Raw genomic sequence first — 24789 nt, forward strand, 5'->3', positions numbered from 1 at the left:
TTTTATACGTTTAATGAAGGACTTGTCCATATTTGCTCTTCAGAAGATATGTCTTCATGATCTTTGATTTATAATTGTAACCTTTGAGAAAATACATTGCCTCTGTGATGATATGTGTTATGGTTGATAAGGATTCAGTTAAAAATCAGGGAAACCACAGGTTCTTGTCTCAACATGTAAAGGGCTCAGTTTAGGGTAAGAACAGCCTCTACTGATTTTTTGTTAGCATACATTGAGAAAGAATTCCTTTTTAGGTGTTTTTTCTCTTTTTTATCAGGAAAAAAAGATATAAAATTATTTAGAGGATTTTTTCAACAGTATTTACTCTGATAATTCCCTAAATGAAATGATTCTCAAAGCCTGGAGCTGTAATTATATTGGAGAGGTCTTTTGACATCAAAATAAAATTTCTAACGAGTTAGAAATGTTTTGTTTAAGCCTGCAAAATCTAGGGTGAGTTTGAATTAGATTAAGCAGTGATTTATTACAGTTAGGTTCAATTCCAGACCTCTAATTCTGTCCATGTATTTGTATATCTTTATGCCATTTAATTGCCATTATTTTTAAAAAGTAGTTAACAACACTAATGTTTAAATATAAATCATAATTATGTTAAAAATCAAATTAAAGCATATTAAAATGGAAATAGTTCTTTCCACATTTAGCGCTTTGCTAGAAATAATGTTCATGTTTTAAGATTATAGATGAGGGGTCCCTGGCTGGCTCAGTAGGTGGCACCTCTGACTCTTGATCTCTGGGCCTTGAGTTCAAGCCCAACCTTGGGGATTGAGCCTGCCAACGAAGAATAAAAGGAAAAAGACAGATTATAGATGAAATTATACATATATAACTTTTATTTTCCTCAAATGTAGTGTATGTCTTTTGACGGTAACAAAAATTAAATATAAATGCAAAAAAAAAAATGTCAGTTATAACAAGCTTTAATTTTAAATTTAAGAAAAATCACTGATTTGGAAATAGCTGAGAACATTTGGCATAGCTCCTATGCATCAACACCATAAATGACAGTGCTTAAGTTGTTGAATATCATTTTTACCAACCTTTTCATCACTCTAGAATAAAGAAGGATTTTAAGAAATGGCTACTAGAATTCAAACAGTATTTGTGCGACTATATGTCAGTAGTAGAAACATAGAATCCTGGAACTGGTAAAAATAGAGTGATCAGTGAAAAAAAATGTAGAGTGTGTGATTTTCTGAGACATTTTTAAATGCAATTGAACTTTTCTTCTCCCTTTTTGAAACAGAATTTATGCAAAAACACAGTAGTTAAAGACGACTGTTGAATAGTGAAAGATAAGATATTCTTGCAAAAGGTGCGCAGGGGAATTGAGGCTCCAAAGCTTGCTTTCCTCCCCTTGAGCAGATTTCCTTTGTCTCCATTTACCACTTACCACCCAAACATGAAATCCTGGGTGGAATAATCTGACCACAAGGGAGCCAACCCAGTGCCTTTGTGTCATATATAGAATATGACATAATGAGAATGAGTGGCTACCTTAAGATCTCAGGGCTGGTTAGGGAAGTTCCAGGACTAAAAATCCGTAATAGTTCACAGGGAATCCTCAAGTTTCCGTAGTGTAGTGGTTATCACGTTCGCCTAACACAGGGAATCCTCAAGATTTTCTACATTTCCTTTCAGAAAACAGAAATCAGTTCTATGGAACTTAAAATTACTTGGTCTGTTCGTTAATACTTCAAATCCATACATACATACATAAAAAATAACACACTGCGTTGGTTTTGCCCCCTTATAACTGATATGTATAAGTAGGTAAGCAACATGAGAACCCCAATTCCTTGGTGTAACCAAAGACAGAAGAAACTCTTCAGCAACAACATACTTGTCCTGGTAGTTACCAAAAGTTCTCTTTGAAACATAAAACTAGTTCATTTAATTAATTATTTATTTATTAAAGGGGTTTTTTTGTTTTGTTTTGTTTGTTTGTTTTTTTTAATCTTAGCAGCAGAGAGGGAGCACGTGTGAGCTGGGGGAGGGGCAGATAGACGTGGAGAGGCAGTGAATCTCAAGCACACAGGCTGAGTGTGGAGCCTGACACAGGGCTTGATCTCATGATCCTAAGATCACAACCTGAGCCAAAACCTGGAGTTGGACACTTAACTGACTGAGCTACCCAGGTGCCCCTTGTTAATTTAATCTTTAACAAATCTACCATATTCTATACAAATCACCATAATCACTATAAGTCACTATTATCACACACGGTGCTGTTAACTCTTCAGATATCTGTGACTGTACTTCCTGGGCTGCGTAAATTGCACTCAGCTTGTTGTCACTCTAATTTGGCCAATCATGCATTTCCCCCATGCCATCTTCTTCTTCTGAGTCAGTACTTTCCATGATAACCTGGAGTCTTTCCAGTGTGTTTGTTTTTTTGTTTTTGTTTTTGTTTTTGAATCCACATTATATTCTACATAAACACTTGGATATTCACAGTTTTCATGAAATATTCTCTCTAAAAATGAAGTAACTTGTCCTCACATACCCTCCCTATCTTGGCATCAGGAAGGGACAGCCAGCCCCTTGATTATACTACTGCTTCGAGTCAAGGCCACCTTCATTTTCAGCCTGGGCATCTGTTTTTAAATGTATACTCCTTATAATTCTTTCTACACTGAGCAGCCTGAATAATCTTTTTGTAAATTGGATTATATAAATTCTCTGTCTAAAATTGTCTAAAGATTTCCCTTTGCAGTAAGAATAAAATCCAAGTTGCTAACTTTGGGTTTAAATCTTTGATAATCAGGTGTTTTTACATCTGTCATTTGCTTGCTTGAAAGCTTGAAAACTCCTTCTCCTTGCCTATTCTGCTGAACTATATATATGTATGTTATCTTTAAATACAAAGTCTGCTTTACTCCAGTTAGTGCATATTAGGAATATTTGCATGATTAAAATGTGTAACTTGCTTTGATGAAAATAAGTGCTAAATTATATATTTTTAAAATTCATGATCTTATGCATACTCTCTTCTTCAATATAGATTCTACTGAAAAATCCAAGCTTGAAAAGCTTAGTATATAATGCTGTAATTGTTGGAAAAGATGCGTCTGACTTCTCCCTTTCCCAAACAGGGAACATTGTGACAATATCTCCAAAGTAAGTGTTTTTTTTCTTTTATATTTTATTTCACTGAAAATATCAACCCTAGATATTTAATGTATATTATAATTCTAAAAGATTTGTTTTTAATTGGTATACGTATAATGAAAAGATCATCACTCTGACATAGATAAATTATGTATATGTTGCTGAGATTCCTCACCAACTTTGTTAAAACAATTCTAGTGACATAAAACAGTTACTTATTACATATGCATTTTAGTTTATTTTGCATGCATATGGCCCATAGAGATTAGACTATAAGTTGTTTGTTCATGTACCGTAGTTCAGTTTTCTATGGGAAACTTAAACCAGTGTGTGCTAAATTTACATCTATCTATATATATATCTGTTATATATATTTATGTTACTTATCTATATTTTATATAAGTTGTATATATCGTGTATATACCTAGTATATATCATTTTGTTTACATGTTATATATGGTTGTTTCTGAGCAATGTGCTCATTGTAGAAAATTTAGAAACTATAGAAGTACAAAGAACAAAAAAAGTGAAAGACTGATAATCTTACCTCAAAGATACCCTCACTCTTGCCATTTTCCCCTATCCCTTCACTGTCATTGTGTTTATATGTGCGGATAGATGCATAGATAAATATAAGCATATATATATATATATATACATATATATACCTACACACACACACACCCAGATTATAGTGATTTTATTTTAAGTTTCATTTCTGATTCTGTTTTCATGATACTTTTGTTTAATGTTTCTGCTACCATCCTACTTTCAAAAATAAAGTACAAAGGAAACCCCTGGAAAATAGTCTTGAGAAATTAAACATGAGCATAACATATGACTCTTTCCAGATCAATAAATCCTATTAGATATATCATTGGTTTTAATGATGGGAAATATTCTTATTACAAAATCCTAACATCCTTGTAATATTCTTATTACAAGGATGATAAGAGAACAGTCATGTTAATATCATAAGGATCACAAGGGTACACAAATTTAATAACCACTAAAGGACTTCAGCCAACTTGAATTTTAGTCATTGCCTTTGCATTCAATTATTTTTCCCAGTGCAAAGTGACAGATTTTAACTACTAAAGTTACCTCACCGGTTATCTGTTTGATTTTTTTTTTTTTTTTAAAGATTTTATTTATTTGACAGAGAGAGAGATCACAAGTAGGCAGAGAGGCAGGCAGAGAGAGAGGAGGAAGCAGGCTCCCTGTGGAGCAGAGAGCCTGATGCGGGGCTCGATCCCAGGACCCTGAGATCATGACCTGAGCCGAAAGCAGTGGCTTAACCCACTGAGCCACCCAGGTGCCCCTATCTGTTTGATTTTTAACCATACATTAACTCGAGTTGCTTTTCACATTGTAATTATTATTACTTCTAGCATATCAAATACAGAAACAATTGGAAATAAAGGCCATTTTAATTGCATTTAAAGTACCAAGAAACCCAGGTGTAACAGTGCCCTTGGCTTGTGTCATTAGCCTGTGTTTGTTTTCTTCAGTTACTGCTTCATGCTAAGGAGTATATAATTTATAAATTCTGAATATTCATCGTTGGTACTGCATCCAGATTGAACTGAGTGTGAGGAATACAATTCTCCATTCCCCTTTTTCTATATTATAAATTAAATGATTTGAATAAAACTCCTTGTAAAAACCACCCAATCATTTTCTAAGTTATACTTATTACATGTCTGTTATAAAACACAACTTCAGTAATACAGGTTCATTTGAACATTGTCACAGTCCCATTTTTCTTCACACAGGACTTTGATAATTGAGATCTGTTCTCTGCCTTTCAAAGAGGTTGATACAGTGAAAAGCATTTAGATTTCTCTCTCTCTCTTTTTTTTTTATTCGTAAACCCAATAGCCTCTTCCAGTATTTCAAAGCTCTCATTAAGTGGAAATATTTCTTAACAACCACACTAAACCCCTGATATTTTAGCTTAAAAGTACATTTCAGTTAACAAGATTAACATTTACCATTTTTATTATAAATGTGAAACGTGTACATTGTTGAAAATTTGTTACAGAAAGGTATAAAGAAGAAACAAAATCACCTAGAACTCCATCAGATAAACACAGTTAATTCATCAGTTCATTTCCTTCTAGTCATTGTATATGTACAAGTATATTTATTATAGCGTATGCCTAGTTAAATATTTACAAATTATATAACATATAATTTATGTATTATCTATAAATATAGGATATTTATATGTAAATATTAAAACAACTTCATGCTTATTAAACATTTGCTATGTACAAAATCTATATAACATGCACTTTGGGGCGCCTGGGTGGCTCAGTGGGTTAAGCCGCTGCCTTCGGCTCAGGTCATGATCTCAGGGTCCTGGGATCGAGTCCCACATCGGGCTCTCTGCTCTCTACTTGGCAGGGAGCCTGCTTCCCTCTCTCTTTCTCTCTGCCTGCCTCTCTGCCTACTTGTGATCTCTCTCTCTCTCTCGCTGTCAAATAAATAAATAAAATCTTTAAAAAAAAACAAAAAAACAAAAAAAAACATGCACTTTGTATATCTTTTCGTATTTAATCATCCTAACAGCCATATTAGTGTCCTCATTTCCAAAAGAAAACATTGAGCAGAGACATTAAATCATTTGTCCAGTTTTCTCTGCTATTAAGTGATCAAGCGCCAATTCACAACCAGCCAATCTAAATCCATTGGCTGACACTTTTATTCATTTGATGCCTGTACATATTGTGTGTGTGTGTATCACATGCATATAAACCCTTGGTATGCAATAAAATGTGGCTTTGACTATTTGTGAACAATCCTGAAGATTCATGACATGTAATTGTATCAATTTTTGTTTCTCTAGGAGTTGGTTTGTGAGAATATTTCACTTGAGTAGATCCAATAGGCTACTTCCTATTAACTGCTCAGCAGGGTGCATTTTTTCTCTTTTTCACCATTGCACCACTTATGGTCTATATCAATATAGACATATTTATAAATAGTAGCTTCTTGAGGTTTTAATACATGCCAAATGAACATTAACCAGCCATATATTCATGTATCCCTACTCACACATTTAGTAATCATTGGTACATATATTCATATTTTGACCATATTACACATGTACCTATATTCTTGTTTTCAACTTAGCTTTTTTTAATCAAAATTTAACTTATACATGTTTAACAAGTCAACTATGCAGACGAGTTTAAAATGAAAAGCAAGGGTGCTTGGGTGACTCAATGAGTTAAGCCTCTGCCTTCGGCTCAGATCATGATCCCAGGGTCCTGGGATCAAGCCCTGCATTGGGCTCTATGCTCAGTGAGGAGCCTGCTTCCCCCCCTCTCTCTGCCTGCCTCTCTGCCTACTTGTGATCTCTCTTTCTGTCAAATAAATAAAATCTTCAAAAAAAAAAAATGAAAAGCAAGTCCCTCTCCTCTCAAATCTGTCTCGAGAAATCCACTTCATGAGCCACCTACTTCTCACTCCTTCATTTATGTCTCATTGCGGTTCTTCCAGTGGTTACCTCCAATATCGAAATAATCTATATTATCTTTGTCAGTATTTATGTTATATCAACTTAAAAAATAATCTGCTGATGTATAGCTATAATATCTAATGATCTAGTTCACTTACTTCTCCAGATTTATTGCCCTCTCTCCAAACATCACTATTTTTATCTTCTACTGATTACTTTTCCAAGAGTGAAAATCTATTTTATAAATGGTTTTTATACCACCAGTGTAAAACGTATCTTTTGACTACTTTTTTAAGTTGAGAAAATCAATAAATTCTAAAGAAGTGCATACACTCCTTGAAGTCTCTTTCCTTCAAGTATACCTTTTCTAGAGCACTTTGCCTTCTCCTCTTAATTAGATTGGTTTCCAGACCAACTGAAGAGATGTCAATATTGGCCTTTATTTTAAAGATTTTATTTATTGACTTGAGAGAGAGAGAGGGAGATGGCATGAGCGGGGGAAGGAGCAGAGGGAAGGAGAGAAGCAGACTCCCCACTGAGCAGAGCCCCTAATGTGGGGCTCAATCCCAGGATTCTGGGATTATGGCCTGAGCCAAAGGCAGATGCTTAACTGACTGAGGCACCCTGGCCCCTCAGTACTGGATATTTTTTATTTCTCTTTGGATATAAACTAATATCTTTCTGTTTTTGAATCTACTTGCTGATTTACTTAGACATCCTTATGAAATAAAATTTAAAAATATGAGAGGTAAGTTTTCCAAGATTTTGTATTTTTAAGCATGTCTTTTTACTACCCTTACCTTTTGATTTATATTTTGCTTGGTTTATTATGCTAAGTTGAAAAGATTTTTCCTCATAACTCTAATAATTGTTCCTCTTCGTCTTAGTATTCAATATTTGTGATAAGAAAGTCTACTGTAATTCTGTTTTCCAAATCCTCTAGAAGTTTTTAGGATCTTCCATTGTATTCTTTTTTTTCCCCATTGTGTTCTGATACTGTTCTAGACTGTGCATCAAGAAGGGTCTTTTTTTATTCACCATCTGGGTACACAGTGAGTCCTTTAGCTATGAAGTTATTTTTCATAAGTCCTGGAAAGTTCTCATAAATTATTTCTTTCATAATTCTCTCCTCTTCATTTTCTCATTTTTCCTTTTCCAACTTGTAGTTGTTGGATATTGAGCCTGTTCATTATATCCTTTATGTATCCTATATAATCACTAGTATTTTTTATATCATTGTTTTTTCCTTTCTGTCAACAAGCCTTCTTTTCCAAGTGTTTCCATTAGGGGAGAGGAGGCAAGAGAGGGAGAGAAAATGAGAATCTCCTATACATGTATATTTGTAAGAGTACTTAGATTTTTATTGTGTATGTCTTTTCATAGCATCCTGTTCTTAAATTGGGGTTATCTTCATAAATCTTTCTGACTTTTTTTTACTCACCTCTTACCTAAATATTTTAATTTTCTTTTAGGTCAATTTTTTTTTCTTTTAGGTCAATTTTTAATGTTTATTTTGTTTTCAGGGTTTCATGTTTAAGGATTTAGTCTAATGCCTTGTGGTATTTATTTGTTCATATGTAATAACGTGGCAATAGAATACTACATTGTTTTTCAGTGGATACACACAAACCTCTACTTTAGGGTGAAAAACATTTTAGGCCCAGTTGCCCAGCATCGTGCACTGGCCTTGAAGACAGTGAAGTTGTCTGAACGCCATCTTGCCCTCCATGCAAGTGGGCATTTCTAGAAATGCCCTGTCCAGGAGTCTACAGGCCCACTTCTTTTCCTTTACTAACCTCTGTTCAGATGCTCATTGATAGCTTCTTCTAACTAGCAGCCTTTAAAAAAATTGTTCTTGTCATTTTAATGTGATTTCTCTTAGGTGATAAACCTGAGTTTCCGAAACCATAGTGGTCTAGAACCCTACTGTTATGTCATTGAATAATTGAATGCTGGGCTGTGATATTTTCATGTACATATTCTATGATCCAACCTCATTTTTCTTATTTAGAAAATGAGGGTTGGGCGCCTGGGTGGCTCAGGTGGTTAAGCATCCGACTCTTGGTTTTGTCTCAGATCATGATCTGAGGGTTGTGAGATTAAGGCTTATGTCTGTCTCCCTGCTCAGCGTGGAGTCTGCTTGTCCCTTTCCGTCTGCTCCTCCTCCTTTCTCTCTCTCTTATAAATAAGAAATAAAAAAAGAAAATGGGGATTGAAATATTTACCCAAAGTTTTGTCAGTAATAAATGTAATTAAATAGGCAAAACGCTTAGTACGGTAACTGGAACATACAAGAAGCAATAAGTATTTGGCCCCCCCAATCCTAATTCGAAGTGCTCATGATTCATAGATGAAAATATGTTAACACTGCCCACCAGTGTTTGCAGTCTAGCAGAATGTCCTACAAACAAATTCACAATGAGGATATAATTTGGTAATTATTTATTTGTGTTGTGTGTATAGAACTAGAGTAAAATGGAAAAAAGCCCTTAAATATTCTTGTGGTAACCATGGATGTGTTTCCAGAAGAGATAATGCTTGATTCTCAATATATGGAAAACAGTTATTTCCTTTTCTAGACGTATTTTATTTTGTAGGCTTGAATACTATTATTTGATGGTTCTCTAAGCATCTTTTTAGCTAGACTAGGAAATCACATAGTCTTTTGCTTTTAGAAACAAGAGTTCAGAAAATGTTTGTTTTCTTAAAAAAAAGGCAGCATTATCATTATATTATATAATTATCTATGTGTACCACATCCTTAGAGTCTGTCTAGATCATGATTAATAATGGCTCTTTCTGGCAGATGTGGATTTAAATTCCAAGCAATATCATTTATGTAGATAGGATTAAACAGCTATATCAATATGTAAACAAACATGTTTACTTTTGCATCTGATTTGATGCTTAAATTTAGCTACAACCATAGAGTTACTGTATAAAAGTTGAAGTATACTTTTGGAAGAACGTTCTGTTTCTTTTTTTTTATCCTTATTCTCATTGTGCCATATGGGCACTGACATTGACTGATATGTTATAAATTATTTTCCATCTTTTCCAAAAGCCAAGTTGAAGTGCCTTGCAAGAGACATGTAATATCCAGATTTTCTTTTTTTACTGAGAGGGAGGCAATTGACACAAAAAGAAAATAAAAGGAAGAAAATTAAGATGAAGCCTATAATTATACACATTTTTAGAGACCTAAGACATTTACCTAAGTGGACCACCCATTTTATTCTGAACTTTCTAACATATTCAAGAAGGAATCCCTGTCATTTACATGCCTCAATATAACTACAGAATTTCAAAAGGAACATCTATACTCAAGAGAGGCTCAAATCTTCATGGTCCTAAAACCAGCCATTGATTTCATAAAAAGAATATTTTATTTTAAAATGTGTTTCATAGGATTTGAGTATAGGTCTATACATTCATTTATTAAGTGCATGTTACTTAGATTGTGGTCATTCTCATAGACCTTTTTAAAATCAGCTTCCGGGGAGATCCAGTCTGTTAGCAAGTCCCATTGATTTTACCAAATGTATCTTAAATTTGACATCTTTTCTTCTTATCACCTATTCCACATCAAGTTTAATGTACCATCATCTTTAAACTACACTGCCACAATAGACTACTAAAAGGTTTCTCTGCAGTCCATCCTGTATCTTAGAATGGCAACAATTTCTTTAAAATGCAGATTTGTTTATATTGGGGTACCTGGGTGTCTCAGTCAGTTAAGCGGCTACCTTCGGCTCAGATCACGATCCCAGGATCCTGGGATGGACCCCATCAGCATCAGTGATTGGCAGGGAGCCTTTTCTCTCTCTCTCACTCTGCCTGTTTGCCTGCCACTCCCCCCAGCTAGTACTCTCTCTCACTATCTCTTTCTCTGCGTGAGGTAAATTAATAAAATCTTCTAAAAAATTTGCTTATATCACTCCTCTGCTTAAAATATTCCCATAGCTTCCCATTACCATAGATAAAGGGTGAATATCTCAACATGTGGCCTTTCATAGCCGGCTTTTGGATGTTTTGGATCACTAACACTCTTGTTCTCTAAGCTTCAGCACCACTGGCCTTTCATAAATTCTTCAAACACTTAATTCTTCCTACCAGAGGCCTTGGATACTTCTTTTCTCCCCTGCTCATTCTGGCTAACTTGTTCTCATCCTTCATATCCCATCCCCTGACCCTTCAGACTATACCACACTCCGTGTTACATGCTCTCATACCACTTCCTAGCACATACATAATTCGTAATTTCCACATTTATTTTGTGATGACATAATTAATGTTTGCCATGCCCTATAGAATGTAAGCTCCAGGAGATCAGGTATACTGTGGGTTTTTTCCTAATTACTCTATCCCTTATTTATTTATTTATTTATTTAAGATGTTATTTATTTATTTGGTAGGCAGAGAGACAGGCAGAGAGAGAGAGGAACAAGCAGGCTCTTCACTGAGTAGAGAGCCCAGTGCGGGGCTGGATCCCAAGACCCTGAGATCATGACCTGAGCTGAAGGCAGAGGCTTTAACCCAATGTACCACCCAGGCACCCTCTGTCCCCAAATTTAAAATCCCTGCAACATTATAAATTCTCTAAATATCAATTGAATGAATGAATGATTGAATGAATGGCTTGAAAATGATGAATTTTAGAATATCTAGAAAAATCCTAAACAAATCTTAAAAAAAAAAAAAAGAATATCTAGAAAAATTCTAAGTCACTCACAGGTATCCTAACACAGAGTTTGAGCCTGTATATCCTGAAAAAGATCTCAAGGTCCAATATTTTTTGTTCTTAATTAAATTCAAGTTTATGAGCTTTTCATAATGACCAACAAAATATGCCTTTGCCAACTGAGGAGATTAGTGATGACATATCTGAGTAAAAATCATCCCCACTCCTGCTACCTGGGAGTTGTAATTTTCCCTAAAAAGCAATTTTGAGAATATTTCTCTTGATTTTGGAAGTCCTTAATTTACTTTACTTTTTGCTGCTCCATAGACTTACCCATTCAGTATTAATTCCACAAGGATTTGGGGGAAGTCAAGTCAAAGTTGGACACTGAGAGAATCTATGCGCATCTCCATTTCCAAACACAGGCATCCTAAGAGAAGGCAGTAGGTGGTAGTTTGCACAAAGGACTAACTGTGGTAACTATGCTAAAAGCCAGAGCAAAAGCAAAGGTAAAATTTCCCCATGATTTTTCACCCACAGCTGTGTCAAGGCAAGGCAAGGCTGAGAAGTTTAGCCAGTTAAGAAACACTGCCCATTTTTTTTTATTCGAGGACTTTATTACTTAATAAACAGTGAAAACAAAAGTTATCAAAAGGGCCTGATCCCTATGTCCCTTGTGCAGGCTAATACAACAACAAAAGGGCTTTTGTTGATGAATGCATTATGCCTGGTAAGACAGCATGTTGCTGACAGCTAATGTGCTACAGCTAAGCAGTTTTATAGCCTGTAACTCTCCCTTGAAGGGGGCTAGGTGGTAACCCTCTTACTTTATCAGAACGTAGGAGGTAACGAGAAACTGATGATACCCTCCCAGGGGAGGTAGGGAGGCAAGTGAGAAAGGTTCTTTTTTTTAAGATTTTTAAAATTTATTTATTTGTCAGAGAGATCACAAGCAGGCAGAGAGGCAGGCAGAGAGAGAGGCAGGCAGAGAGAGAGGAGGAAGCAGGCTCCCCGCCCAGCGGAAAGCCCGATGCGGGGCTCCATCCCAGGACCCTGAGATCATGACCTGAGTCGAAGGCAGAGGCTTTAACCCACTGAGCTACCCAGGCGCCCCGAGAAAGGTTCTTGTAGTAGCTCTTCGTGTGCCTCTGTGCTCTTCTGTTAGGGGAGGATCACAAGCTTTCTGCCAGGCCAGTTAAGTCCTGTCTCTGTGGCCTATGTATGGCATGCCAAGTTGCCAGGATGCCATGGTGTAGACATTCCCCTACAAATGGGTGGGTAAAATCTCTTCCAAATCCATACACCTCTTACCATTTTACTGTGTTTTAGACTAGAAAATTGAAGTTTAAGAGAGATGAAGGTGGCTTTCTGTTTTCCTTCTTTTATTTATATGTTTCTCTCAAAAATCCTGTTACTTATATACCATTATTTTGATTTCAGATTTAAATTTTATTTTCAACCATAGCTTTAAGTATTTTTTGAATTCTTAGTCTTGCTCATTTTATTCTCTATGTGACAAAAACAAAACAAAATCCAAAAACCAGTGATATGATTAAGAGTTCATCTAAACAGTAGCACAGAATGTCCTATGGATTTCACACAAAAATACTCACATGATTTCCTGCGGCTAACTGGAAATCCATTACTTGGTAAATTATATGTACATTTGGAGGGAACTGTAGATTTTACAGATTGGATCAAGGTGTTTTAACTGATAAGAATAACTGGATTGTACACTTGCTGAAATCTGCAGAAGCCTTCAATTTTATTATAGAAGTGAGTATATTGCAGAGTGTAGGCCCTGGGCATGTGATCTACACTGAAGAGTTAACTGTTGTGTCTTTTTCAGTAAGCTCTTTCCTCTTTTCTCTTTTACTAAATAGAAACCAAATTAATATCACGCTGAAATTCACCAGTCGCTTCCTTCGTCCTGCTGAAGCTTCACTGCTATTAATTTCAAAACCTAAGTTTGCAATTCGAGGCACTACGATGACTTTTGCTCTTAAGGGTGAAGTCCTCAATTTTAAAGCCATTGTAAGTAGATTTTGCCTATTTTGTGTGTCTCATTCTCTTCTCAGGCCTTGGAATGTCCCGAGCACAGTGTTCCTCCAAGTATTCTCTCTGTATCACTCCTGTTGTTTGAGATTCTGTGTACAGACACATGTGCACATAATTACATTTGCACAGTTCTTGCCTTCTGCGTCTCTCATATTCTTGCTCTGATACTCTTTCTGTAGAATTAATTCTTCAATTTTATAAGAGAATTTGCTTGTATTGAGTGTTCCTTTAAAGTCAGATTTTTAGGATTATATTTGTTCTTTTCATAATGGAGTCATTCACTGTACACATAGCAATTTACATTCCCCTCTGCTGTGGAGATTTGTGATGTAAGGTTAAAACAGTCCCTGGTCTTCTGTCTATGTTTTTGTTTGAACTTAGGGTTGGTGGTTTATGCAGCAAAGAAAATGTTTCTCTTTTCTGATAGGAACATTCATCAATTTATCTTGAGTATCCTGTGGATCAAATCCATTCATTCTATAAAGATAATGCTAAGACTGGCATTTACTGAGAGGTGATAACATTCCAGATAGAATTCTGTTTATATCTCAAAAGATGGGGAAAAGGATTTTTAACTCTCTATAAAATGGTTGTGCTATTGCTATCATTGACTTTTTGTAGCTGTTATCTTGTCTAAATATTATACTGTGGATGTATGGTAAAGAAGAAGCAAACTTGTTATGTCACCAGATTTCCACCTGGATTATAAGGAATTTGATCTCAATTGATTGATCTCAATCTCAATAAAGAGATTGACTCCAGTAATGGCCAGTTGTATGAGGAGAGCATTAAGTTGCTCATATGGGCAGACTGGTTTACAAGGTACAGACACCTAGAACAGGAAGCAGACATGTGATTATCATTGGGATGTGTGTCGTGATCTTCAGATTTCCTCTTGAATAATAAATTCGTACACTTCCCAATCCTCTCTCAGGAATTCTCCAGAATGAAACATTGCTTTACCATATGTATCTCTAGACATGGATGATTTTAGTTTGCCATTTACATGGTTCTGGGGCAAAAACGCTGACACCTCAGGCTCATGCAGTCTGTTTACTTTTCCATCTGGCTGCTCATGGTTTTAGTGTCCAGTGGGCTGGATGATAATGGAGAAATAGAAAAAGATAATAACATGATTAGTCTAAAAGTGTAGAATTCCTAGAATCTTATTTTCCATGGAAGTCCTTCAGGTAATTCAAAGTTTTAATTTTATATTTGTACTTTGATTGCAGTACAAATAATGTCAGTGTAGCCGCCACATTATAAACCCAGGCATGCCACACTTGTACACAGATACTTATGCACTCACAGAGGTGTGCATGTGCACATACATACACCCTGCTTCTTCCTTATGTCATATGTGTTAGGTATAGGTATGACTAATTAATTTTCAAATATGAAATCATGCTCAGTCATTAACAAAACCCATTTTAGGGAAATCAACTTGAGAGACACTGTTGTGACAAATAATTCAGTGATGGGGTAAAATATATTTCTGTCCTTCCCACCCAGATTTTTGCAGTACAATATTTGTGGGGCAAGGGGAATTACATGAATTAATATCACTGTAATATTTCAGTGTACTGTTTTTTAGGTACTTTAAGTTTATAATAATTCAGGTTACTCTTTTTCATTACTTACATATAGAATTATTATTATTTTTTTACTTTAGGAAATTATACGTTGTAAATCTCCATGTTATAAATGGAAAGAAATTAATGTGAATATTAAAAATCCCTTCCATACTGCTGGGGACTTCAGGTATGTTAATATAACATTTTCATATAATTTGTTTGCAATTAGTCATATCCAGTCTTAAGGTGAATACTTTTTAGCAACATGAACCTTTTTGAAAAGAAGTTTTATGTGTTTATATTACAATAAATTTATGAACATTATAGATAAAACAGAACAAATAATTAAGAGAAATCAATTTTTCTTAAAATGCTATTTGATCTATTTAAAGCTAAGGTTCATCATACTAAATTTATGAATTTTGTCTATGAGCTTTCTGTATGTTTAGATAGACTAATATTTTAATTTTTAAAAATATATAATTAATAGACTTTTTTTACTTCTAATTTTATTCCATCTGTTAATTTCTGAAAGTGAAATATTAATTCAAGCAGAACATGCATTTTAACTTAAGGCATCATTATTAATTAAAACTGTACATTAACCATGCGTTTGTGCATCTTGAGGTTTAACAACAACAACAACAACAACACAGATTTGAGATGAAAATAAAATGCTGAAGTATTATTTAAGGTCACAATAGACAAGTGTCTTTATAAACTTAGTTTTGAGGGAGAAAATGGTCAGTGACACCCATGTACTGCTTTAATTATTTATACACTGTTTCCATCAGCTTTAGAGAGCAGATCCTCACAACAACACTTGTGCTGAGATTAGAAGCTGTATTATGCTTATTATTTTAGTATTTGATAATACCCAATTTTTAAAATCACTGTATTCCCAGTGAATTTTAAAATTTACTGTATTCTCCTCTTAATAATCACATTATTGACAAAACACATTTTTTTGTTAAAATAGCTATTGGTGAATTTATGGTTCCTATGTGCAGGTGAGGGAGAGTTTTATTTACTGTAGTTCCATTAAAATGTTCTATCAGAATGCAAGGAACAATAAAAAAAAGTCCGAATATGTAGCTTTAATCCAGTATTAAACTATGCCCTTAAATGCACCAAATGACTGACTCCAGTTATTCCGAGGAATTCAAGATCAAGCATAATCAGTCTTACATCCTAGTGGTAGAGCTGAAAGGAAATACCAAAGTTCCGGGAATTGGTCGACTATTATAGTTGCATGTCTTTCAAGAAATTGTAGCATTTTATTGTTACTTTATAGTTTATCTCAGATTGAATTAAAATTCAGTCAGGGGCGGAAGAGGACAAGGCTCCTTCCTCCTTTGTCTGAATGTGGTCCTCAATCTTAGGCAATGGGCATATAAACTCAAAATTTTAAAACCAATTACAAAATTTGTAATTGTAAAAATCAGTATTTTACAACAGGCATGTATTTTAAAATTTTAAAATAATACAATAGAAAAGAGGAAATTTGATTGCCAATTCTTCTGGAGACTTTTTGTATGTTATAAATACCATACCAATAAGTGAACTAGCTTTTAATGTTACACTTAAAAAATGACAAGGATTTAATTATTAACAATCTAGTATAAAACATACTTTACAATAAAACAAAATTTCCTATATATTTTCCCCCAAATTATATGCAGTGCAGTGACCAGATTTGGTCACTTTTTAATCAAAATTTAATACTGTTTTTAACAAAAATGGCCACCCAACCTAGATTTAACAGAGACAGGGTTCGCCCACATGCCTCTGTCTACCAGATTAGTAGTTCTCAAGTTCCTCTTTTGCAGAATGCAACGTGTCTTGCTATATAATTTTTATATGTTATAAGATTTGATTTCCTAGTATTTTGTTGAAGATTTTGCATTTATAATCATAAGGTTTAATGGTGTAATTCCCTTTTCTAGTGACAACTTTATCTGTTTTTTTTTGTGTGTGTGTCATTAATAGTAGCCTCTGACATTGATTTGGGAACTGATTCCTTCCATTCTATTTTTTGGGAAGAGTTTATGAAGAATTGGTATTCTTTTAATCTTCGGTAGAATTCACAACTAAAGCCATATGGGTCTGAGCTTTGTTTCCTGGGAAATTTATTTCATTACTAGTTCTCTATTTGTTATAGGCCTAATCAGGTATTCTGTTTCTTCTTAAGTCAGTTTTGATAGTTTATGCAATTCTAGGAATTTGTACGTTTCCTCCAAATTACCCAATGTGTTAGCACAGACGTTTTCATAATACTCTTATAACTCTTTTTTTTTTTTTCCTGGAAAGTCAATAGTGATGGCCCTTCCTCCATCCCTTATTTTAATAATTTGATCCTCTTTTCTTTATTCTTGATCAGTCTAGGTAATCATTTATCAATGTTATTGATATTTCCAAAGCACACTTTTTCTGGTTTTCTTGATATTCTCTATTGATTATTGAGGTAGGATTGACATATTAAAAAAACTGCACATTTAATGTATACAATTTGACGAGTTTGGACATATGCATGTAACTTATAATACTATCACCGCAATTAAGGTAGTAAACATATCTGACACTTCCAAAAGTTTTCTTGTGTTACTTTTTTTTTTTTTTTTTTTTTGGTGGTAAAGAATGCTTAACATGAGACTTACCCTCTTAACAGACGTTTAAGTGCACAGTAGCATATTGTTAACCCTCTTGTATATCACATCTGTAGGACTTATTTATCTTACATAACTGAAACTTGATATAACAACCCTCCATTTCATCCTATAACAACTTCCTAGCAACCACTATTCTATTCTCTGCTTTTTGAGTTTGACTATTTTAGATAGCTCATATAAATGGGATCATACAGTATTTATTCTTCTGAGACTGGCTTATTTCACTTAGCATAATGTCCCCAAGTTTTGAATATGTTGTCACATATTGCAGGATTTCCTTCTTTTTTAAAGCTGACTAGTAATATATTCACATACTACATTTGCCTCACTCATTCATCTGTTGATGGACATTTGGGTTCTTTGGATTATTTTCATATCTTGGCTCTTGTGAACAATGCTGAAAGGACCGTGAGAGTAAAGATACCTTTTTGAGATCTGGATTTCAATTTCATTGGATAAAAACCTGAAGTGGAACTGCTAGACCACATGATAATTCTAGTTTTAATTTTTTGAGGAACCTCCCTACTGTTTTCTATAGTGGCTAACCAGTTTACATTCCTACCCATTCCCACCAACCATGTGTCAGTGTCCCCTTTCTCTAGATAATCACAACATTATTATCTCTTGTCTGGTTGGTTGGTGTTTTTTGTTTTGTTTTGTTTTGTTTTTAATAATAGCCATTCTGACAGTTATGAGGTGACATCTCACTCTGATTTTGAAAGGCATTTCCCTGACGAGTATGGATGTTCAACATGTTTCCATATACATGGTGGCCATCTATATGTCTTTTTTGGGAAAATGTCTGTTCATATCCTCTGGTCATTTTTTAATTGGATCTTTTATGGGTTGTTTTTTGTTTTTTTGTTTGTTTGTTTGTTTTTGCTTTTAAGTTATATGAGTTTTTTATAGATTTTGGATATTAATCCTTTATCTGTTATATAATTTGCAGATATTTTCTCCCATTCGGTAGGTTGCCTTTTCATTTTTATGTTACTCTTATATAGCTCTATTCCAGTTCCCCCTTTTTTGTCGTATTTTTGTCAGACATATTATATCAATGATGTTACAATAATCGGTAATGGTACTAACATTTTTGGGTATTTCTTTTTTTCATTTTGTGTATTTTTGTGATCTTAAGAAAGATGAGAGAAGAAAGGACAGTGTACTAGTTTGCTAGGGTTCCCATAACAAAATACCAGAGACCCAGTGGCTTAAACAACGGAAACTTATTTTTTCACATTTCTGGAGGCTAGACATGCAAGATCAAGGTGTTGGCAGGTTGGGTTTCTTCTTGGCTTGCAGATGGCCACATTCTTGCTGTGCCCTTACATCTCTTCTCTGATGTGCATGGCCCTTCAGTCTCTTGTGTGTCCATATTTCCTCTTGTAAGCACACCAGTCAGAATGAATTAGTGCCCACACTAATGGCTACATTTTAGCCTAGTGCCCTTTTTAAAGGCCCTGTTTCCAAAGGCAATCACATTGTGAGAACATTAGAGGTTACGGCTTTAACATATGAAGTTTGAGGGAGGACACAATTCAGCCCATAACAGAAAGTACATGTTTATAATTTTTATTACATTAGCCTTGTTATTTATCATTCCTGGTTTATTTATTTCTATGGATTCACGTTATCTTCTGGAATAACTTCCATGACTCAGTCAAGCTTTGCTCTCAGCTTCTCAGTTATTAAACAGTTTTTCTTTTATTTTCTCTCTTTCTTCTCCTTCCAGTGATTTATTACACGTGTGTTAGTGCATTTAATGGTGCACCATATATGTATGAGACTCTATTTTTCTGTTTTATTTTCTCTCTGTTCTTCAGATGGCATTTTCTCTATCTTTAATTTTTAAATTTTTTTTTCTGCCATTTCAAATCTACTGTTGATTCCCCCTGGTGATGACTATTTTTCTATTTGTTTTTGTAGTTTCTAACTCCAGAATTTTTATTTTGTTCTTTTAAAAATTTCAGTCTCGGGGCGCCTGGGTGGCTCAGTGGGTTAAAGCCTCTGCTTTCGGCTCAGGTCATGATCCCAGGATCCTGGGATCGAGTCCCGCATTGGGCTCTCTGCTTCTCAGGGAGCCTGCTTTCCCCTCTCTCTCTCTGCCTGCCTCTCTGCCTACTTGTGATCTCTGTCTGTCAAATAAATAAAATCTTAAAAAAAAAAAATTAAAAAAAAATTTCAGTCTCTTTTTTTGATATTCTCTATTTGATATTACATTGTCATCATACCTCCCTTGACTTCTTTAGTCATACTTTCCTTGGTTTTTGAAGGCATTGATAACAGCAATTTGGAATTAGTATTCTGTTAAATCTGATAACTGGTCACTTTAACATGCAGTTTCTGTCGCCCACTTCTTTTCATGTTTCATCATTTTTAAGGTTGAAAACTAGGCATTTTAGAATATATATTGTATCAGCTGAATACTGGTCCCATTTCCCATGATGTCATTGATGGTGTTGGTTAATTTTTTCACTGACTGGCTAGCTTATTTTAGTGATATCTACCTCCTCCCCAGAAAAGTTCCACACACAAAGTGTGAAGCCTCCGGTGTTACTTCTCACGGGACAGAGCCGTGGGCATTCCCACAGTCAATCTGGGATGCCAGTGGCTTTGGTAGGATTCCTTTTGACCATATCTTTCCGTGTCCACACCCAGATAGTAGATTCTCCTGATTCCAGTTCTTCAGGAGGCATAAATTGCTCCTCAGACCAATTCAGTCAAATATAGTCTCCTTTGAAGTAATAGTTCCTTAGGTCAATGTTTTAAGATTTGTTCTGTCCCCACAAGGGAGCCTCCCAGGTGTCCCTTTCCCCTGTGAATCTACCAGTCTACTCCCAATTGCCTTTCACCACAACCGCACTGTTTTTCACTGATCCCTTGGCTTGATCTTCTTCATGATTTATTGAAAATGAAATTGGTTCCTTTGGGAGGAGATTAAGAACTGTTTTAAGCCCAGTTAGCTTCTCCCTGCAGACAAAATCTCTGAATTGGCTCTGTAACTGGAGGTGGGGATAGTGTTGCACTTTTCTCTGCTTACCACCACACATTAGGAGCTAAGTGCGAGGTGAGAGAGGGGCCATAGCTGTAGGTCTTCTTGGCTTGCTTCTGCCAGCACTGAGCAACCATTTTAAAGCTAAGGCAAGGACAATTTCACACCCATGTAGTGCCTCTGTCCTGTGAGTGGTTGCTGGACAGAAGAGGGATCCCCCCTACTCCTCTCAGCTGCACTTGCCCAAAACTTAGCTTCAGCGGCGTGTACTGGGGCAAGATGAGAAATATTGATGACCTTCCCCTCCCAGAAAGGTAGCTCTCCACCCGGGAGCCGTGTAAGTTGAGAGCCTTATATTTTTAGCTGTGTCAATGAGGGGTAGGGTTTCCGTCTTACTGAGTGGGGAAGAAAGAGGGAGTCAGGGGTCTTGGTTCAGACACCACAAATTTCAGCCTATCTTACTGAATTTTGTATTACTGAATAGATCTTTCTTCATTTGCTCTATGCCCTTAGGATAATTTCCAGAGAATTGAAATAGTTGATTTTTATAACTTTTACTCATTTTCCTGAGGGAGTGAGTCTCTGGAGCTCTCTTGTTGTCATGCTGGAACAATGTTTGCATTAATTCTGTTTTGCCCGTTATTACTATAGACACTGCAGGTCTGCGTTACCATTTGCATGGTATGTCTTTCTTGATCTTTTGTTCCCAGTCTGTGTCTTGGAACTAATGTTATATTTTTTCCTAATCTGTTTGTATTCCTTTTGTCAACCTCTGCCTTTTGAATGCAGTGTTTAATCCATTTAAAGTTCGTTTCATCTTTAATACAGTAGGATTTATATCTGCCATTTGGGTACCTATTTTCTTTCCTCCTTCCTCCCTCCCTCCCTCCCTCTCTCTCGCTTGCCAGCCCTCCTTTCCTTCCTCCCTTCCTTCCTTTCACAGAGAGAGACACAGTGAGAGAGCGAACACAAGCAGGGGGAATGGGAGAGGGAGAAGCAGGCTTCCCACCGAGCAGGGAACCCTGTGTGGGGCTCAGTCCCAGGACCCTGGTGGGCGCTTAATGACTGAGCCACCCAGGTGCCCCTGGGTACCTGTTTTCTGTGTCTTATGTCTTTGTTCCTCTATTTCTCCATTACTTCTTGGTTTTATATTGTATATTTACTTTTAATAAGTTTGTTATTCCTTTTTCTATCTCCTACCTTATTTTTCTTATTTTGTTACCCTGGAGATTATAATTAGCATCCTAAATTAATGTAGCTCAGATTAATACCAACCTAATTTCAATGTAATTCTGAAATATTTTGCTGCTGTATATCAACTTTTTGTAGCCCCTCGTTAGTGCTATTTTTGTTATACCCATTACATCTTTACACATTATAAGCCCCTAAAACAGTTTTATATTTATTGTCTCACTCATTTCTTTAAAATCAGAAAGTAGAATTTAAAAGTTTGCCCAGGAAAAAAAAAATATATGTAATGTCATTGCCTTCTGTCCTCTAGGGTTTCAGCTGGGAATTCCGCTGTTTAATTTTACTGCAGAGCGACATAGATGTTGGTCAATTTTTTCTTGCTGCTAACCGTGCCTTGGCTTACTAACAGGCTGACTATTATTTTCTAGTTTTGGGGTGCCTTGAGTTTATTCTGAATAAAATTTTTTTGACTTCTTGGTTGTGTAAATTAATATTTCTGTTCAAGCTTGGGAATTGTTCATCATTTATTTCTTTGCATTTTCTTGCTGCCTCTTTCTTATCTTTTCAGGATTCTAATGAAGCTTGTGTTTGTGTGCTTAATGGTATCTCACAGTTTTCCGAGGCTGTGTTAATTTTTCGTCATTATTTTCTCTTTCTGTTCTTTAGAGATAATCATTTCATCTGGCCCATTTTCAGGTACACTGGTTCTTTCTTTTGCCACTGCAAACCTGCTGTTCAGTCCCTCTGTTGATTTTTTTTTTTTCATTTTATTTATTTTTTCAGTGTAACAGTATTCATTCTTTTTGCACAACACCCAGTGCTCCATGCAAAACGTGCCCTCCCCATTACCCACCACCTGTTCCCCCAACCTCCCACCCCTGACCCTTCAAAACCCTCAGGTTGCCCCAACCTCCCACCCCTGACCCTTCAAAACCCTCAGGTTGTTTTTCAGAGTACATAGTCTCTTATGGTTCGCCTCCCCTCCCCAATGTCCATAGCCCCAAGATGGGATTGGGAGGGAGACAAACCTCTGTTGATTTTTTATTTCAGGTATCGTACTTCTTCCATCCAAAATTTGTAATTGGTTCTTTTGAATAAGTTCTCCCTTTATTAGTATTCTTTATTTGGTGGGACATCGTTGTCTCTCGTAGACAGGGTTGAAGACCTTTCACATAGTTTGGGGATCTAGCACACTACATCAGCCCCTCATATAGGCTTCTTGTTCCCCACATCTTCCTTTGATGTTTTGCCAAGCTCTTGTTTGATCCAGCTGCTGTAGGAATCTCAGGTACAACTGTTTTCAGCAAAATCCTGGATATTGCTGTTTCCCTTTGAATCAGGTCAGTAAAGACAACACCTTGCAAACTGAATTTTTCGAGGGAGCTGTGAGACCCATGAAAAAGTAACAATACTCAGGGATGGGACTTTTTTTTTAATGAGCTTCAGTCTCAGTCTGTGCCCTCATGTGGCTGTAAGCCTGCCAGATTTTACAACTACCTTAGTTGCAAGGCTGCTGGTTTTCAAAGCTACTACCAGAGCAGTGGAAAGATGGGAGTTACAGCATAATAAAAGTTACAAGGCCACAAACTCTGCTGTTCTCATCAAGGTGTGGCAGTTTATTTTTAAATAAACACTACTCAAATCGTTGCAAGCCTTTCGTTAATTAACCAGAGCTCTGAAAATTTAATTTTTATAATCTTTCCTAGTGTTTTTTATTGCTTTTATAGGGTAGTGAATGTGAGATGATTCTAACTCTGCCATTCCTTGCCTTTCTTTTCCTGGTAGCCTCATTTTATTATTTGAAAAATAGTTTTTGTTTTAGATTAGACTCTTCCTTCTCAAAGTATGATCCTTGAATCAGCAAAATCAGCATCACCTGGGAGCTCGTTGGACAGAGTCTCAGGTCCACAGCAATCCATTTGAGTCAGAATCTGCATTTGACATCTCCAGAGGATTTTTTTTTTGTACATTAATGTTAGAGCATTGCTGGTCTAAGTCAAGATTGTTCAAAGTTTAATCTGTATATAAGCTCTTTAAAAAGCATCTGGAGAGCTTGCTTGTTTTTTTAAATATTTTATTTATTTATTTGAGAGAGAGAGGGAAAAAAAGAGAGAGCATGAGAGGGAAGAAGGTCAGAGAGAGAAGCAGACTCCCTGTGGAGCCAGGACCCCGATGTGGGACTCAATCCCCAGACTCTGGGATCATGACCTGAGCCGAAGGCAGTCGCCCAACCAACTGAGACACCCAGGCACCCTGGAGAGCTTGTTTCAAATAGAAATTCCTGGAACCCTTGCCAGACTTAACTAAGTCAGAATTCATGCAGAAAGAATTTGGGAATATGCATTTTGACTAAGCACTGCAGATGTTTATCATACACACTGAAGTGTGAAAGCTGCCAATTTAGAAACTACAATAATCAAATAGGATTTTTTCCATTTTAATGAGAGTTTGTATTTCATTTTTATAAGTAATATTTCTACTTTTAAGGAGGACATCTTCAATCTAATTAAGCAGGGACCTTTCAAATGCTATTTTATCTTAAAATGGTACATGCACAGTATGCAAAATACCTAATATTTACCTTATTGGTTTAGTCTTTCTATTTGTGTGTAAAATTGTATTATCCTTATGACTGTTTTTTAGCCAGAACAAATTATGACCCAAATAAATTGCCCTGATGATTCACCTTAGATTTATAGAAATATAAAAAATTATACATTTTTTCTGCCTCATAATTTTATGAAATTTGAATGAGGACTTAGTGCCTTAATTTAAATTGAAATTACCCTCCCGAGAGGAATTCTTTCTACATTTGCTTAACTATAACTTTAAAATGATATAAGCAAATCTGGTAGTCTGATACGTGTCTTACATAGCCCATAGTTTACATTTTCCTATAGTTAATTTTGTCTGTTTAATAATTTTTAGTATTCAATATTAATACAATTCCTTACAATCCTTATACAAAACTCTCAGAACTACCAACTTAAAAGGACAGAAAATGACATTGCCAGTGAGCAAGAATT

General features: G+C 35.6%; 1 protein-coding gene across 1 annotated transcript in view; it reads left to right on the plus strand.

The window, feature by feature from the left end:
- CFAP47 (cilia and flagella associated protein 47) overlaps window positions 1–24789 on the plus strand; it is a 545441-nt gene that overhangs the window by 254486 nt on the left and 266166 nt on the right. The window contains exons 37-39 of the mRNA XM_045994745.1: window positions 3026–3141; window positions 13163–13313; window positions 15010–15098. Of these exons, the coding sequence (XP_045850701.1) occupies window positions 3026–3141; window positions 13163–13313; window positions 15010–15098 (356 nt within the window). The remainder of the gene's footprint in view (window positions 1–3025; window positions 3142–13162; window positions 13314–15009; window positions 15099–24789) is intronic.

Source organism: Meles meles, chromosome X (genome assembly GCF_922984935.1).
Source record: "Meles meles chromosome X, mMelMel3.1 paternal haplotype, whole genome shotgun sequence".
NCBI lineage: Eukaryota > Metazoa > Chordata > Mammalia > Carnivora > Mustelidae > Meles > Meles meles.